The sequence below is a fragment of the Aquarana catesbeiana genome, linkage group LG04 (assembly GCF_042186555.1).
Source record: "Aquarana catesbeiana isolate 2022-GZ linkage group LG04, ASM4218655v1, whole genome shotgun sequence".
Lineage (NCBI taxonomy): Eukaryota > Metazoa > Chordata > Amphibia > Anura > Ranidae > Aquarana > Aquarana catesbeiana.
The window spans coordinates 330,413,885-330,432,363 of record NC_133327.1 but is presented as its reverse complement, the minus strand read 5'-3'; the positions used below and the strand labels follow the sequence as shown (position 1 = coordinate 330,432,363).

Genomic DNA, 18,479 nt, shown 5'->3' with positions numbered 1-18,479 from the left:
GTTTTCATCTCCCCGCCCTCACACAGCTCCCGGGGGGGCAGCTTGTTGGCATGGTTGGCATTTTATGTATTTATCCATCTACTTTTATGAACATTCCATTTTGAAGTTTCTTTTGTAAATTCAGGATAGCATACCCACCTATATATATTGATTCTTTGACTACTTCACAGTCATCTATACCAGCTTGTAGGCCAGGAGTCCTCCATTAATCGTAAGTGGAACATATTGAACTTATATGCATATGCTCGGCACTTTTCCTTTTTTTTTTTTTTTCCTCATTTACTTGTGCTCTTGATCTCCAGGCATCTACCTGTTCTTCTCCTGAAGAAGCAAAACTCCTCTCGCGAAATGCGTCGAGACCAAGCACAGCCACCCCAGATTACTGACAGTTATCTGTATAACATATCCAGGTCTTATGGAAAGGTCTATTATATGAATGCAAAATTTATCAATATGATGATATCTAATATGTTTTCCTTTTTCTGTATTACATGTTGTTTTTAAATGTATAAATGATTTATTTAATACACATTTTACGATTTGAGGTGTGCTTTTTAAAAGTCCCATGGGCAATCTTGTTTTTTGTTGTGCAGGTGAGGATTATCGTCTTTCTAGTATAAAAATACAATATACCTAAAAAGTATTTGACGTGGTCTGGAGTTTATCTAAAAAAACAACAGAACTTCTCTGTGTCCCACAGCTATGCTGCTCCAGTGTTGATATTCAAAATTGATTAGCAGTATAGATGTGCTGCAACCTAATGCATTTGTTTGTACCAGTGTGTAATGTGCATTATTTTTGTACATAACATTATTACATCATACAAGTATTGAGTCCATATACATTGAACAGAGAATATAGTCCCAACATGGTAGTTAACTCCTCACTGTGCATGTGCTTGCTTGTTTAAACAGAAGTGTTCCGAACATGTATTGTGCCACACTTCCCCCTTAAGGTAAAGACTTACCGGAGGTAACGGGACTCTCTATCTAATTTGGGTCAAATAGTGCTCAATTGCATGGATCATGAGCTTTTTGTCATATTCCACCGCTCCACCAACCCAACACTTCGCTCCAGGTGCCTCCTAACAGCTCAGTACATCACATAGGGAAGCCACAAACAAAACATCATTGCATACCACACTTTTTATTAATAGTAAAAAGTTTCCCTACTTTCAGATGTAAACTCACATGAAAAAGTGCCTAAAAACCAGCATGTTTCCAGCAACTGATAGACATTAATTGCCTGCTGCTGCCTGACTTCCAGGTCCAGCATGCGCTCCAAACACAGGAAATGACAACACAGGATGTGAAGTGCTGGGTTGGTGGAGCGGTGAAATATGACAATCCATGCAATTGAGCACAATTTGACCCAAATTAGATAGAGGGTCATATTACCTCCGGTGAGTCTTTAGCTTAACCACTTCCCGACTGCCTGCCGTACCTATACTGCGGCAAGGTGGCTCTATTAGGCAAAATCATGTACCTGTATGTGATTTTGTCAATAGCCATTTGGGGGTCAAGCGTGCTCTGCCAGATGTAAACAAGCAGACCACTGTGCTGTCAGGCATGGACATTCTAATCTAGTGTTCCTGCTAATCAGGAACATGGATCAGAGTGTCCATGCATTGAGCTCACACACAGAAACACACTGAGGGAACACAGTGAACTCTTTGATTGCCCCTGATGTTAACCCCTTCTCTGCCAGTGTCAGTACAATGTCAGTGCCTATTTTTAGCACTGATCACTGTAATGTCACTGGTTTCCCAAAAAAGTGTCAGCTAGGTGTCCCATCTGTCCGCCGCAATGTCGCAGTCCCGCTAAAAATCGCTGATCACCCCCATTACAAGTTTAAAAAATAAAAATGCCATAAATATATCCCCCATTTTGTAGATGCAATAGCTTTTGCGCAAACCAATCAATATACGCTTATTGGGATTTTTTTTTCTGTCCTTATCCCCCCTCTCCTCCCTGTCTGCTCGTACCAGTGCCCACCCCCCGCACCTACTGCTCTCATATCTGCAGCTAAATCCTCCCATCCTTTCTGTACTATAAGTGTCCCTGTGTAATGTAATAAATCTGCCAATCTGTACCTATATGACCGTGGCTCCCAGGGCTCAGCTGTCAGCTCTCTCCTCTCTTCCCCTCCTCCCCAGCTGATGTCAGTGGGAGGGCTCAGCCCCGCCCACTGGAACTGTGAGCCGAGAGAGAAGAGAGCTGACCAGTCAGCTGAGCGCTGGGAGCCGAGCTTATATAGGTACAATCCGACAGATTTTTTTTACAATACACAGGTACAGGGACACTTATTATTCTGGTACAGAGGGGATGGGAGGATTTGAAAAGGTGGGTTAAAAACCACTTTAAAGTAACGCAGTTCTGTATCGCAAAAAATGGCCTAGTTATTAAGGGGGTAAAACCTTCCGGGGCTGAAGTGGTTAAGGGGGGTGGTGTTGTGGACAAAAATAGTGCACAATACACAGTAATATAAACAAATTTATTAGGTCACAGTACATCTACAGTGCTGATCAACTTTGAATATTAACAGTGGTCTGGGGTTTGTAAGTCACCTACGGCAACAAAGAGGTTATTGTTGTTTAGGAGACCTAAGAATAATTTGATAAAACTGTTAACTAGGGTTGCACCGATACTAGTATCGGTGCAGATACCGAGCATTTGCACGAGTACTTGTACTCGTGCAAATGCTCCGGTGTCTAATCTGATACCTGGGCAGCCTTAAAGATGATCGTTGTGGTGGTGGGGGAGTTACACGCACTGATCTCCTTGTGTGGCTTTCAATAAAGCAGCTGACAGCCGCTTCTCCTCCTCTCCCCCTCTCCCCCTCTCCCTCCCGCAGCTTTCAGCTGCTTTATTAAAAGCCACACAGGGAGATTAGTGATTGTAACTCCCACCCACCGCTGCACTGATCACCCCCGACTGTCCCCTGTATCCTCTTCCGGCTCCCCAGGTCTTCTGTGTCGTCCTTCAGTCTTTGTCCAGGGCCCCCTCTGTGCTCCCCAGGTCCTCTGTGTCTTCCTCCGGTCCCCCACCTGTCCCAGATCTGTCAGGATTGAGAGCAGATTTCTGAATGTCTTCAGTAAAGTTTCTCTTGGATGATGCCATCGGTGTGCAACCCTCCTTTTCAGCCTTGCATCATCTGCTACAGGAGTGTGAGTGAGCTCCATGCTGGTCTGTACCTGCCCTTCACAGCTTAATGTGGATGTAAACCCGATTCATGAAATTTGAGCTGGGCACATATATCTGTAGTGTTTTCTTATCTCTCTCCAAAGCACTATGTCCCATAGCTGTCTCTTGCTCTGTAGCTCTGTTATCAGCTTGATAACTTCTCACATGTTCTCTGAGACAGGAGATAGAAGTGTGTGTTGGGGAGGTTGCTATAAATAGATTAGCAGTCAGCTTGCCATCTAAGAACAGAGATCTGCACAATCCTTTCTTCCTTTGTGGAAGAGGAGAGGGGGTGTGTGCCTTTCCTCCAATAAGGTGGCTTGGCTGTATGCCCAGGCTTCTCTGCAGTGTTAACTTGGAAGAGAAAATCTTCTAACAGGAAGAGCACTTTCTCAAGGATATTTACAGCTGAAGACAGCAAATATACCGTGCCTTGAAAAAGTATTCACACCCCTTGAAATTTTCCACATTTTGTCAAGTTACAACCAAAAACATGAATGTATTTTGTTGGGATTTTATGTGATAGACCAACACAAAGTGGCACATAATTGTTAAAGGCTAACTCCACTTTCATGGGGAAAAAATAGCAAATAAAGAAAACATAATATAGCACATATACCGTATTTTCCGCACTATAAGGCGCACCTAAGAGCCTATGTTTTCCTCCAAATCTGCCCTGCGCCTAATAATCCGGTGCACCTTATGTGTGCACTGAGTTCCAAAATCATTTCCCTCTCTGACACAGGGACGTACGCTGGCAGCGATAAACCAACCACTCCACTTTGAAGGAGATTTACAATCTAAACGGATCCATCAAACCCCTTTTACACATGGGCACTAGCACACTGTTGATGCGCTCTGAGTCTCCGCCTGGAGCCACATCACGTGGGTTCCTACTGCAGTGCTACACGGCTGGTGTGTGTATCGCTGTGTGAGCGGAGCGCCCCGATCGCAGTGAGACTACTGACTATCCCCGTACGGACTGGGAAGTCATTCGTCCCTTCACATGAACTGTATCTCCAGCGCAGTGTGGCCGGTGTTTCTCCTACCTGTGAGCTGGGTGATCTACTTTTGGTGATACCGCTGATCAATAGGAAATAGTAGAATAAAGTACAAGTAAACTCACTGTTTTGCTTCCGTTACCTTTTTTTGTAGACCGTATGTTTTAGCATGTGCCTTATAATGCAGTGCGCCTTATGGTACGGAAAATACGGTAATTGCAACACTGATCAATATTGTAATTGAATGTTATTAATAATTAACTTTCCTTTTCAATCTGCAGCCGCTGTAATTTTCTGAGATTGCATTGCAATATGGCTACCTGGAGTTGTTCTGTACACAGTGTGTACTGACCACTGCCCAGAAAAATATTTTCCTGCTTGTGTGATTGGCTCACCATTTTTTCCAGAAATCTGCCTAAGATACAAGTCAGATTTCAGGCAACCCCTGCAACAAAAATTGTAATTTTTGGTGAGATACTTTCAATGGGAGCACATCTAAAGGGATGCAGGCCCAGCAGTTTTCCTCATTGGTGCCCAGCAGCTGCACACCTGACAATTATGAAACCACTCCCATTAGACCCACTTAGTATAGAGGCACAAACAAACACAGTTGGATTTCTTCAGAATAACAAAAGGTAGAAATCTGCAACAAAGGTTGTCATAATACTTGCAATGTACATAGATCACCCAGAGGGAAATGTTTTTTTTTCTCAACAAAGGTGGAGTTACGCTTTATGTGGAAGGAAAATGAAAAATGGTTTTCATTTTTTTTTTTTTACAAATATGTGAAAAGTACGGCGTGGATTTGTATTGGGCCCCCTTTACTCTGATACCCCTAAGTAAAATCTAGTGGAACCAGTTGCCTTCAGAAGTCACCTGATTAGTAAATAGAATCCACCTGTGTGCATTTTAATCTTGGTAGAAATACAGCTGTTCTGTGAAGCCTTCAGAGGTTTGTTAGACTACCTTGGTGAACAAACAGCATCATGAAGGCCAAGGAACACACCAGACAGGTCAGGGTTAACGTTTTGGAGAAGTTTAAAGCCGGGTTAGGTTATAAAAAATATCCCAAGCTTTGAACATCTCACAGAGCACTGTTCAATCCATCATCCGGAAATGAAAAGAGTATGGCACAACTGCAAACCTACCAAGATATGACCGTCCACCTAAACTTGACAGGCCAGGCAAGGAGAACATTAATCAGAGAAGCAGCCAAGAGGCCCATGGTAACTTTGGGGGCCCTGCAAAGATCCACAGCTCAGGTGGGAGAATCTTTCCACAGGACAACTATTAGTCATGCACTCCACAAATCTGGTCTTTATTGAAGAGTGGCAAGAAGAAAGCCATTGTTGAAAGAAAGCCATAAGAAGTCCTTTTTGCTGTTTAGGAGAAGCCATGTGGGGGATGCAGCAAACGTGAAAGAAGGTGCTCTGGTCAGATGAGACCAAAATTGAACTTTTTGGCCTAAAAGCAAAGCGCCATGTGTTACGGAAAACTAACACTGCACTTCACCCCGAACACACCATCCACACCGTGAAACATGGTGGTGGCAGCATCATGTTGTAGGGATGCTTTTCTTCAGCAGGGATAGGGAAGCTGGTCAGAGTTAATGGGAAGATGGATGGAGCCAAATACAGGGCAATCTTAGAAGAAAACCTATTAGAGTCTGCAAAAGACTTGAGACTGGGGTGAAGGTTCACCTTCCAGCAAGACAACGACCCTAAACATACAGCCAGAGCTACAATGGAATGGTTTAGATCAAAGCATATTCATGTGTTAGAATGGCCCAGTCAAAGTCCAGACCTAAATCCAATTGAAAATCTGTGGCAAGACTTGAAAATTGCTGTTCACAGACACTCTCCATCCAATATGACAGAGCTTGAGCTATTTTGCAAAGAAGAAAGGGCAAAAATGTCACTCTCTAGATGTACAAAGCTGGTAGAGACATCCCCAAAAAGACTTGCAGCTGCAATTGCAGCAAAAGGTGGTTCTACAAATTATTGACTCGGGGGGCTGAATACAAATGCACGCCACACTTTTCACATATTTATTATTTTTAAGAAAAATTAAAACCATTTATCATTTTCCTTCCACTGCACAATTATGTGACACTTTGCTTTGGTCTATCACATAAAATCCCAATAAAATACATTTACATTTTTGATTGTAACATGACAAAATGTGGAAAATTTCAAGGGGGTATGAATACTTTTTCAAGGCACTGTACATGTAAAACTTACTTTATTTTTCACACCATAAGACGCACCTGACCATAAGACGCACCTAGGTTTTAGAGGAGGAAAACAAGAAAAAAAATATTCTGAACCAAATGGTGTCCTAAAATATTTAATTTTATACTACTACTATAGGTGGGTGGTGGAGACACAGTAATACCACCCCCCTATCAAATCAGCTCAACTACACTATACCTCGGTGGTGGTGGTGGACACAGCAACCTTTCTTCCCCCTTCCCAGATCAGTTCAGGGTGACAGGGCAGACACAAATACCCCTTCAGCCTCTTCTATCACAACAGCTCAGGTGACTTTTCAGTGGATAGCATGCCAGCCCACACCTCCCACCCCCTTATCACCAGCTCACCTCAGGCAGTGGAGGATACTGCCATTACAATCCACAACCCCCTCTGGCTGGCTCGCTGGCTCTCAGCCTCAGATACACCCAGGCAGCAGCTAGGAAGGAGAAAGGTGGAAGGAGAAGGAAGTAAGACTGGACCAGACCACGGCGCGGGGGGTGTTCCACCTGAAAAAAAAAAAAAACAGCCAGGGCTCTTGCCGCCGAGGGATGGTGTCACATCTGGGTGCGGAGCGCACCACCATAGCAATGCCACGGACACCCCCCCCATGTTTTGGCACCCCTGCAAGGATCCGCCTCACATACTTTCCTCTTTCCTCCATAGAAAAGCCGATATTCCAATGTGGGGGGGGGGGGGTGCCTGGTCAGTATTCGCTCCATAAGACGCAGGGACATTTTCCCCCATTTTTTGGGGGGGGGGGGAGTGTGTCTTATGGTGCAAAAAATATGGTATATAGAGAGATTTGTTTCATAACTGTGTATCATCTGAGGCTTTTCACTTCACTTGGGTATATGTGAGTATTAGTTATTATCATTCACTTTAAGTATTAGTTATTACTAAGACCAGTAATAATCAAATGCAGAGGCAATTATTTAATATGATAGAGTAGATACCTTTATATGGTCTTACAGATACAACTGGCCCTTTGAGGGCAACCATAATGCTGATGCGGCCTGCTATGAAATGGAGTTTGACCCACCTGGTGTACGCAATATCAGCATCAAATATAGCATTAAAGCGGACCTTCAGTAGTTTTTTCATCTTTACATCTATTAAATCTTCTGCCCTTGTTGTTTTAACTTTGGATAGTAAAACATTATTTTTCTGCCAGTAAATAACTTATACAGCCCACTTCCTGTTTCTTGTCTGGTTGTTAGCCTAGGCTTATGACATCATGCACGGCTCTCTCTCTCTCTCTCTCTCTCTCACTCTCACTCTCGTGAGAGTTTGTCAGGAACGGAAGGGGGTGAGCCATAAGAGGGCCAATGAGAGCTGCAGAGCTAGTGGCGTGTGTCTGTGTAAATCCAGGAAGTGAACAGGCAGCAGTTTCAGCTGCCCACAGTTAAAATGGATGCATGGATGCAGCCAGACTTGGTGGAGGGAGATTTCTGCAGCATATTTGGCAAGTACGGAATCACAGTATCTATAAAATAATATGCAAAGTGGTTGGAGGGAAGCTTCAGAATGGCAAAGATGTTTTTATTACAAATTATGTGAGCAGACTTTAGTTTCTCTTTAATATGTGCGTTTTGTGTCCCTAATAACTTGGGTGGATTCAGCAATGTACCTGTTGTGTGTTGCCAGTTTACTGAATCTGTGGGAAACCAGAGAGAAAGAAGAGTTTGATGCAAACTGTTTACAAGATCCCTCTGTATCCTCAACCTTGCAGCACTTTCTCAGGTATTCTAATTTTTCCTCATTAATATGTGGATTGTACACGTTGTGATTTTAACACTGGAGGTCAATGAATATAACTGTCCTTATACATGTGATCTATAAGACATATATGATTGTATACATGGTGTATCAATACATTTCACAAACGTTCCTGTGTAATTACCTTTTATGCTACATTTAATATTTGTGCGACTTCAAAATCGTGCAACTTTACATTCCACTTTTGAGACATCTGTGGCTTTGATGTGACTTTGGATAGGTGCAACTTGGATGTGACTTATGGTTAAAGAGCAGGCACTGCCGGCGTCCTTAGCAACCAGTGAATAGTGGGTTGTTAAGAAGCAGGCAGCTGCTCTGTCCTTAACAACCGATGACTCATCTGTCAGTGGGATTCCCCACTAACAGCTGAATAAAAACAAAAGAATACCGGCATAAAAAAAAAAATGTGTTCCCGTTCGGGTCTGGTATGAATTTTGAGGAGACCCCCAGGGGAACACTTTAAAAAAAAAAAAAAAAAAGAGCAAAAAATCTGTACCAGACTCGCACAATTTATTTATTTATTTATTTTAAATGCTGGCTGATGAGTCATCGATTTTGTTAAGCACATGGCGGCCTGCTATTCACTGGTTAAGGACGCCAGCGGCCGCCCGCTCCTTTAACAACCATGTTGTTTACTGGTTGTTAAGGAAGCCGGTGGGTGCCGGCTACTTGACAACCAGGGTGTGCCTCCAAAGTCAGACAAAAGTGTTGCATGCAAAACATTCAGCTGCGACTGTAATGCAACTTGTGAGGGTTAGCATTAAAGTGCTTGAACGACTTTAATAGATATGAACAGTACTCATTGGAAAACATAATGACTTGGACATCAAAGTTGCATGACAATTATGAATAGAGCCTTAATTAGTTTCACAAACGTTCCTTTAATAAGATTGCCATTGTGTCGTTCAGGGGTCAGCAACTTTTTTTCCACTTAAGGGCCGGATTCAATGTATGATGCATGGAGGGCCGCATTCACCTGCTAATAAATGAAGATAATAATAATCCTAACATAGTAATAATAACAGTATAGGTTTACCTCACTTTTAAGGTGCTTCACTAATACAAAGCCAGTTCACCCTGAGGGAGCATATGCAGGTTCACTCCCTTGAGGCTCTGGTATCGCTGATGGGTCTCCCACCCCACCCCCCTTCCCTGCAGCGATTCATTTTTTCAACTTATACTTAACCTCTCCATTGCTCTCATGCAGCTCTAGCATGTCTCCGGAACCTTTCCTTGTGACACCCGGCCACTGATGCTGGCGTTATAAAGTGAAAATTGTCTTGCTGCATTCAGCCCCGGAAGATTTTACCCCCTTCCTGACCAGAGCACTTTTTGCGATTCGACACTGCGTCGCTTTAACTGACAATTGCGCGGTCATGCGACGTTGTACCCAAACAAAATTGTCGTCCTTTTTTTCCCACAAATTGAGCTTTCTTTTGGTGGTATTTGATCGCCTCCACGGTTTTTATTTTTTGCTCTATAAACCAAAAAAAGAGCGACAATTGTGAAAAAAAAACACTATTTTGTACTTTTTCCTATAATAAATATCCCCATTTTTTTTTCTTTTAAAAAGCAATTTTTTTCTCAGTTTAGGCCGATATGTATTCTTCTACACATTTTTGGTAAAAAAAAATCACAATAAGCGTATATTGTTTGGTTTGCGCAAAAGTTATAGTGTCTACAAAATAGGGGATATTTTTATTATTATTTTTTTATTTTCACTAGTAATGGCGGCGATCTGTGATTTTTATCATGACTGCGACATTATGGCGGACACATCGGACGATTTTGACACATTTTTGGGACCATTGGCATTAATACAGCGATCAGTGCTAGAAAGATGAATTGATTACTGTAAAAATGTCACTGGCAGTGAAGGGGTTAACACTAGGGGGCACTCAAGAGGTTAATTGTGTTTTCTTAATGTGTGTTCTAACTGAAGGGGGGAGGGGACTGACTAGGGGAGATGACAGATCGCTGTTCATACTTTGTATGAACAGATGATCTGTCACTTCTCCCCTCGGAGAATAGGGATCTCTGTGTTTACACACAGAGATCCTGGTTCTCACCGTGTTACGAGCGTTCGCGGGAGCCCAGCGGTCATCGAGACCACCGGGCATTAGCATCGACTCTGGGGGCGAGCAGCTCGTGCGTGCTCCCCTAGTGGCCGCCTTAGGAACGTAACATAACAGCGATTCGCCTGCCTGTGCCATTCTGCCGCAGTGAAACTGCGGCAGCTGGTCGGCAAGCGGTAAGATGGTTTTCACTTTATAGCCATGCCCTGATCCCTATCCCTCTGTATGATGATGATGATCAACAAAATACAAGAAACTTTGAATAACATTTACTTTTAAACATTAGTAACAGAACAGTACGTATAACAGTAATGCGGTGGCACTGATGGCACTGTGGGCACTGTTTTGGCAAGGACAAAATTATTATTATTATACAGGATTTATATAGCGCCGACAGTTTACGCAGCACTTTACAACATTAGGGCAGACAGTACAATTACAATACAATTCAATACAGGAGGAATTAGAGGGCCCTGCTCGTTAGAGCTTACAATCTAGGAAGGAGGGTCAAGTTATACAAAAGGGTAATAGCTGTGGGGGATGAGCTAATGGACAAAATAGTGCAGTTGTTAGATGGAAGCCGGATAGGCTTCTCTGAAGAGGAAAGTTTTCAGGGATCGCCTAAAAGTGGATAAATTTGGAGACAGTCTGACAGATTGGGGTAGGGAAGCCAAAACACTGATGGCACTGTTTTGGCAAGGACAAAACACTCACTCTGCTCCGATATCGCTCTCCCTCATCGCACGCGGTCTGTGTGAGGAAGGAGAGCCGTCAATGAGAGATGATCTCAAATGTTTACATTTGAGATCATCTCTCATTGGACGAGGCGATCTTCTGGTAAATGGCCACTGTGATTGGCCATTTACCATGATCTGTGATGGGCTGTGTCCAAAGGACACGGCCATCACAGATTTACCCCGATGCGCATCCGCGGGGGCATGCGGGAAGCGTGTTTCTGGGAGGACGTACATGGACGCCCTCCTGTCAATTAAGGCCCACACTGTATCCGTCTTTCGGCTATAGCACAGGTGGGGAGGGGGGGGGGGCGTATTTTCTCCTACCCAAGTCCCCTGGTGTGGTTAAATACTGCTAATTTACCTATATTTTTAACTATATGGGGGGAAAAAAATCCCCAACTTTTACTAAACATGCTAATTTTTTTTTTGTGCAAGGGTAAAATTTTTGAGCATACTCGATCTTTCAAGTTGTCTATTGTTTAGTGTTTTTTAAGCATGTTCTTGTTACATAGGTATGATGAAGTAATTCACAAGACACTGAAGGAGCTTCAGCCACGATACTTGGTTTCTTACCTCATGGGCCTAGGGTAATTATACAGTAAACAACCATAATGCCTCTTTGTATATTTTCTGTTTTACGTACTGAATATTCAAGAGCAGAGTAAGCCTTCCTGCAAAATTTTCTTTAAGAGGACACACCTAGTAACTTAAGTGCAGCAGCAGAACTGTATTTTTCAGTGTGGGAAAAAGCCTGTACATGGAAAGTTTCTGCATTTTTGTATTATGGGAAATTCCAGCCACGTCTCTAATGTCAATGTCCATGCAGTAATAGATGTCCTGGTGATCTGTTTCTTTAGATAAGCATAAAGGGTCTGGATTCAGCCCCTTATGAAGCATAAAAGTGTTTTTTTTTTTTTTTTTTTTTTTTAACAAAATATATTTTTTTATTAGGTTTTATACAAGTACTTTGAGGTAAGACAGAATAGACATAGAAACAAAATATCAAGGATCTGGTTCTAGTACACTTCAGGTTAATACAGAAAGCACCACCACAATTATATGTAGAAAAATTACAAATACATTGGGTTGTGTTTCAAGCCAAAGTAGAGAATATGCTAAAAGATCAACCTTTATTGTTCTATGTATCATTACCTGATTTTTATTTTATTTTATTTTTTTCCAAAGTATTCCACAAACCCTGGATTAATAGCTAAGTCTCACCATGAAGGACTATGTTAATTAAAGCTGGGATTAGGAAATTAACAGTGGATAATATGGGAATCCCTAAAGATCCAAGATAAAAGTTAATAACACTTTATCAGATGCTCTTCATTACTTTCACACTTATTGCAAATCATGCAAACATTTAGTAATATAATTTAGGAGTTTTGTGATTGCAAATCTGTAAGCATCTCTTGTTTCTGTTAGTACAAACCTTATTCAGATTGAGGCTCTTACACGCAAGTAAACGTTTTCCAGGTGTGCCTTCCTGTGAGGTGCTGTCGGATGCATGCTCATGTATAGCTGATGCTTACAATTTGCTCTATGGTAATTAAAGGCTGTAATGCACATTGGTCACAGCAATAAATTATCTTGAGCACAAACTTAACCAGAACACATTCGTGTAAACGAGCGCCGAGCATTCATCCAGTAAAAGATAAAAAAATGAAAAATAACTTTTTTTGGTCAGTAATTTACGCCTCATGAGCGCAAATGCCCATTTAGATATTGTGCAGAAGGAGAACGCGAGAATAAGTTTGCACGAGAGTGCATGCGAAAATGCGTGAACACATATACGTGAAAATGTGGGTAAATACACAAATACATACAAAACAAAAAGATGTTCAAACAGGAGTATCATGTGCAAAAGAGGCCTAATGCTTCTATTGTCTCAAACTGTTTTAGTTTCATTGCTTAATGATGATGTGTGTTTTGTTTTTTTTTTTTTTTTTTTAATAGTCATTTAGCTAACGTGGCACATCACTCTCTTCATGTCAAAGGAAGCAGCCCTGATGTGGCACATGTAAGTCTTTAAAATATATTACTTAAACAGTTTACTGAACTTTAATGCTGAACTTTTTGATTGAAATATATTCCTCATTAGCCACAAAGGATATAAATCTTTTGTGTGTACTGAATAGCTTTGAAAACCCAGCTAGTACCTTGTAAAAGCAGCAGGGACCCCTTCAGTGCTGTACATAGCCTGAGCAGAGAGCTGTGGGACAGACTCAGCGGGTCCTCTGATTGTAGGCTGCCTGCAGAAAACTACAGGAAGGGATGAATGCAAGTCCAGTCACCCTGCACAAGGATAGAGCACAGCAGTGACCACTCTATTACAGGGAGATCCAGCACAGAGGCAATTTCAGACTGGATTACTGCCAAAATCTGGAAGTAATATGCAAAGCACACGATCAGCCATAACTTTACGACAGGTTAAGTGAATTGAATTGATTATCTCATTACAATGACATCTGAAAGTTGGTGGGGGATATATTCGACGGCAAGCAAACATTGTTGTTGCCCAAGTTAATGTTTTAAAAGCAGATAAAATATCCGTTGTGTATGGGGCTGCATAGCCACAGACTGGCTAGAGTGCCTAGGCTGGCCTGTGTCCACAGCCAAAAGCACCTACAATGGGCATGTGAGCATCAGAAGTGGACCATGGAGGAAGGGGGCCTGGTCTGATGAATCACATTTTCTTTTACATCATGTGGATGGCTGGGTGAGTGTGCATCACATGGGGAGGAGATGGTACCAGAAGGCAAGCTGGTGGAAGCAATGTGATGCTTTGGGCAATATTCTGCTGGGAAACCTTGGATCCTGCCATTCATGTGGATGTTACCTGACGTGCCACCTACATAAACTTTGGCAGTGGCTTCTTTCAGCTAGATAATGTGTCCTGCCACACTGCAAAAATGGGTAGAGGAACACGACGAGTTTGAGGTGTTGACTTGAACTCCAAATTCTCCAGCTCTCAATCCATTGAGCATCTGTGGGATGTACTGGAAAAACAAGTTCTATCCATGCAGGCCCCACCTTGCAACTTCGAGTTCTAAGGGTGTCCATGCCTCGATGGGTCAGGGCTGTTTTGGTGGCAAAAGGGGGACCTACTCAATATTAGATGGGTGGAGATAAAGGTATGGCTGATTGGTGTAAGTAATCATACATATACCTCTTGTATTTAGACAATATTTGCTTGACTTCGAGTTCATCTTAAAAAGTTTTTCCACCTAATACAAGTGTTGGGAATAAAACCCTGTATAGGGGGAGCACTGTGTGTATGTATATATACCAGTGTTTCTCAACTCCAGTCCTCAAGGCGCCCCAACAGGTCATGTTTTCAGGCTCTTCATTATTTTGCACCGGTGATTTGATCAATTCACTGCCTTAGTAATTGACACAGCTGTTTCATTCATCTGAGGGAAATCCTGAAAACATGACTCGTTGGGGAACGCCTTGAGGACTGGAGCTGAGGAACCCTGATACAGTGGGGACAGAAAGTATTCAGACCCCCTTAAATTTTTCACTCTTTGTTATATTGCAGCCATTTGCTAAAATCATTTAAGTTCTTTTTTTTTTTTCCTCATTAATGCACACACACAGCACCCCATATTGACAGAAAAACACAGAATTGTTGACATTTCTGCAGATTTATTAAAAAAGAAAAACTGAAATATCACATGGTCCTAAGTATTCAGACCCTTTGCTCAGTATTTAGTAGAAGCACCTTTTGATCTAATACAGCCATGAGTCTTTTTGGGAAAGATGCAACAAGTTTTTCACACCTGGATTTGGGCATCCTCTGCCATTCCTCCTTGCAGATCCTCTCCAGTTCTGTTAGGTTGGATGGTAAACGTTGGTGGACAGCCATTTTTATTTCTCTCCAGAGATGCTCAATTGGGTTTAAGTCAGGGCTCTGGCTGGGCCATTCACAAACAGTCACGGAGTTGTTGTGAAGCCACTCTTTCGTTATTTTAGCTGTGTGCTTAGGGTTATTGTCTTGTTGGAAGGTAAACCTTCAGCCCAGTCTGAGATCCTGAGTACTCTGGAGAAGATTTTCGTCCAGGATATCCCTGTACTTGGCTGCATTCATCTTTCCCTCAATTACAACCAATCGTCCTGTCCCAGCAGTTGAAAAACACCCCCACAGCATGATGCTGCCACCACCATGCTTCACTGTTGGGACTGTATTGGACAGGTGATGAGCAGTGCCTGGTTTTCTCCACACATACCGCTTAGAATTAAGGCCAAAAAGTTCTATCTTGGTCTCATCAGACCAGAGAATCTTATTTCTCACCATCTTTGAGTCCTTCAGGTGTTTTTTTAGCAAACGCCAAGCAGGCTTTCATGTGTCTTGCACTGAGGAGAGGCTTCCGTCGGGCCACTCTGCCATAAAGCCCCGACTGGTGGAGGGCTGCAGTGATGATTGACTTTCTACAACTTTCTCACAACTGCATCTCTGGAGCTCAGCCACAGTGATCTTTGGGTTCTTCTTTACCTCTCTCACCAAGGCTCTTCTCCCTCGATAGCTCAGTTTGGCCATACGGCCAGAAATTTTTTTGTAACCTTGGCAGATCTGTGCCTTGCCACAATTCGGTCTCTGAGCTCTTCAGGCAGTACCTTTTGACCTCACGATTCTCATTTGCTCTGACATGCATTGTGAGCTGTAAGGTCTTCTATAGACAGGTGTGTGGCTTTCCTAATCAAGTCCAATCAGTATAATCAAACACAGTTGGACTCAAATGAAGGTGTAGAACCCTCTCCAGGATGATCAGAAGAAATGGACAGCACCTGAGTTAAATATGAGTGTCACAGCAAAGGGTCTGAATACTTAGGACCATGTGATATTTCAGTTTTTCTTTTTTAATAAATCTGCAAAAAATGTCAACAATTCTGTGTTTTTCTGTCAATATGGGGTGCTGTGTGTACATTAATAAGGAAAAAATGAACTTAAATGATTTTAGCAAATGGCTGCAATATAACAAAGAGTGAAAAATGTAAAGGGGTCTGAATACTTTCCATCCCCACTGTATATACTGTGTGTCTCTGTGTCTATATCTATATCCAGTATATATATATTATAGTGTGTATTTTATATATACAGTGTTCAGCATAAATGAGTACACTCCTTTTGAAAAGTAAGATTTTAATCAATATCTCAACACAAGAACAATTTTCCAAAACTGAGTTTTACAGAACATTTGTTTAGCTCATTAAATGAAAGTAAGGTTAATAATATAACTTGGATTACAAAATCTTCAGTTTTACTTAAATTAGTTGATGCAAAAATGAATACACCCCACAACAAAAACTACTACATCTAGTATTTTGTATGACCTCCATGATTTGTAAGGACAGCACCAAGTCTTCTAGGCATAGAATAAACAGGTTGGTGACATATTGCAACATCTATCTATTTCATTCTTCAAGAACGACCTCTTTTAGAACCTGGATGCTGGATGGAGAGTGATGCTCAACTTGTCTCTTCAAAATTGATTGTTTTTGATTGGGTTCAGATTGGGAGACATACACTGTATTTGGCCACTGATTCAATTTCACCCTGTTTTTCTTCTGAAATGCAACAGTGACCTTAGATGTATGTTTTGGATCATTGTCATGTTGGAAAAGTGCATGACCACCATGGGCACGGAGTGATGGTAGCATCTTCTCTTTCAGAATAGAGCAGTTTATCTGTGAATTCATGATACCTTCAATGAAATACAGCTCCCCAACACCAGAAGCATTCATGCTGCCCCACAGAAGGACACTGCCACCACAATGTTTCACTGTAGGCACCATGCACTTTTCTTTGCACTCCTGACCTTTCAGACACCATACAATTTTGAAGCCATCAGCTACAAAATCATTTATCTTGGTCTCATCACTCCAGAGTACAGAGTCCCAGTAGTCATCTTTTTCAGAATGTGCCCTGGAAAATTCTAGGCAGGCTTTTTTGTGCATGGGCTTTAGCTGAGGCTTCCTTTGTGGGTGACACTCATGCATGCCATTCCTCTGCAGTGTACACCATATTGTGTCACGGGAGACAATCACCCCAGTTTGGATTTCTACTTTAGCTACCGTGTTTCCCCGAAAATAAGCCTGGGTCTTTTATTTTTTTTTTTAACAACCAAAAACACACTAGAGCTTATTTTCGGGGTAGGGCTTGCTGTGCAGGAATCACCAGTATGAAAATAGTAAAAGTGGTTGTAAAATCCTAGAACCCTCTCTATTACAGGATTTATATAATGTAAAAGGTGTGTTGCTATAATATAATTGTGCAAACACCTTCTTATATTGTTGCTCAGCGCTTCCATGGCCCGAGGTGTTGAAGAGCAGAGCAGCGAAGATCAGCTGAGCGCCTGCAGAGGGAGGGGGGCCAAGATCCCCCCCGACACCCGGGAGATGAGGAGAGATCAAGTGAGCGCCTGCAGAGGGAGGGGACTGGGGGGAGATCCCCCCTGACACCTGGGAGATGAGGAGAGATCAGCTGAGCACCTGCAGAGGGAGGAAGGGCGAGATCCCCCGCTGACACCCCGGAGATGAGGAGAGATCAGCTGAGCGCCTGCAGAGGGGGGGGCAGATCCCCCGATGACACCCAGAGATGAGGAGTGATCAGCTGAGCGCCTGCAGAGGGAGGGGGGCCGAGAGCTGACACCCGGGAGATAAGGAGAGCAGCGGAGATCAGCTGAGCGCCGCTTGGCACTTCCATGGCCCAGCCCAAGCTGTCTTCCCCACTCTGAACACTGTAGGGAGGGGGGCTGAGATCCCCCGCTGACATCCAGGAAAAAGAAATCAGCTGAGCGCCGAGCGGTGCTGTACCGAAGGTATTTGATACAATTACATTACAGAAACGCACACCTTTTACATTATATGCTACTGTAGGAGGGTGGATTCTAGCATTTACAACCACTTTAAACTAGGGCTTATATTGTAGCCTTCCCCGAAAATCACAGTAGGTCTTGTTTTCAGAGTAGGTCTTATTTTCGGGGAAATGCGGTAACTGTAGTGAACTTGCATCGTGATTTTCTTCAACCCTTCTCATCAGAAGATGCTCCTGTTGAGGTGTTAACTTCTGTGGATAGCCTGGATGTCTGTAGTGCCGCGTACACAGGACCGTTTTAGCTGTCGGAATAAACTCCAAAGGTTTCTCCGACGGAATTTCATTCAGGCGGTCTTGCCTACACACGGTCAATCCAAAGTCCCACCAAAGTCCGACCGTCCAGAACGTGGTGACGTACAGCACTTATGACGGGGCTAGAAAAAGGAACTTCAGTAGCCAATAGCTTCCGTCTCGTACTTGTTTCAGAGCAAGCGTCGTTTTTGGTCCGTCGGAACAGCATACAGACAAGCGGTTTTCCTGATAGGAATTGGTTCCGTCGAAAATATTTAGAGCATGTTCTATTTTTAGGTCCGTCAGAATTTTAGAAAAAAAAAAACTTCCGTTGGAGTATTTCTG

General features: G+C 42.7%; 1 protein-coding gene across 3 annotated transcripts in view; it reads left to right on the top strand.

The window, feature by feature from the left end:
* The window catches only part of RARS2 (arginyl-tRNA synthetase 2, mitochondrial), a 109,629-nt gene that overhangs the window by 85,562 nt on the left and 5,588 nt on the right, over nucleotides 1–18,479 (top strand). For all 3 annotated transcript variants that reach the window (XM_073626916.1, XM_073626915.1, XM_073626913.1), the window contains exons 17-19: nucleotides 8,080–8,175; nucleotides 11,536–11,610; nucleotides 12,983–13,046. In XM_073626916.1, coding sequence (XP_073483017.1) covers nucleotides 8,080–8,175; nucleotides 11,536–11,610; nucleotides 12,983–13,046 — 235 coding nt within the window. The remainder of the gene's footprint in view (nucleotides 1–8,079; nucleotides 8,176–11,535; nucleotides 11,611–12,982; nucleotides 13,047–18,479) is intronic.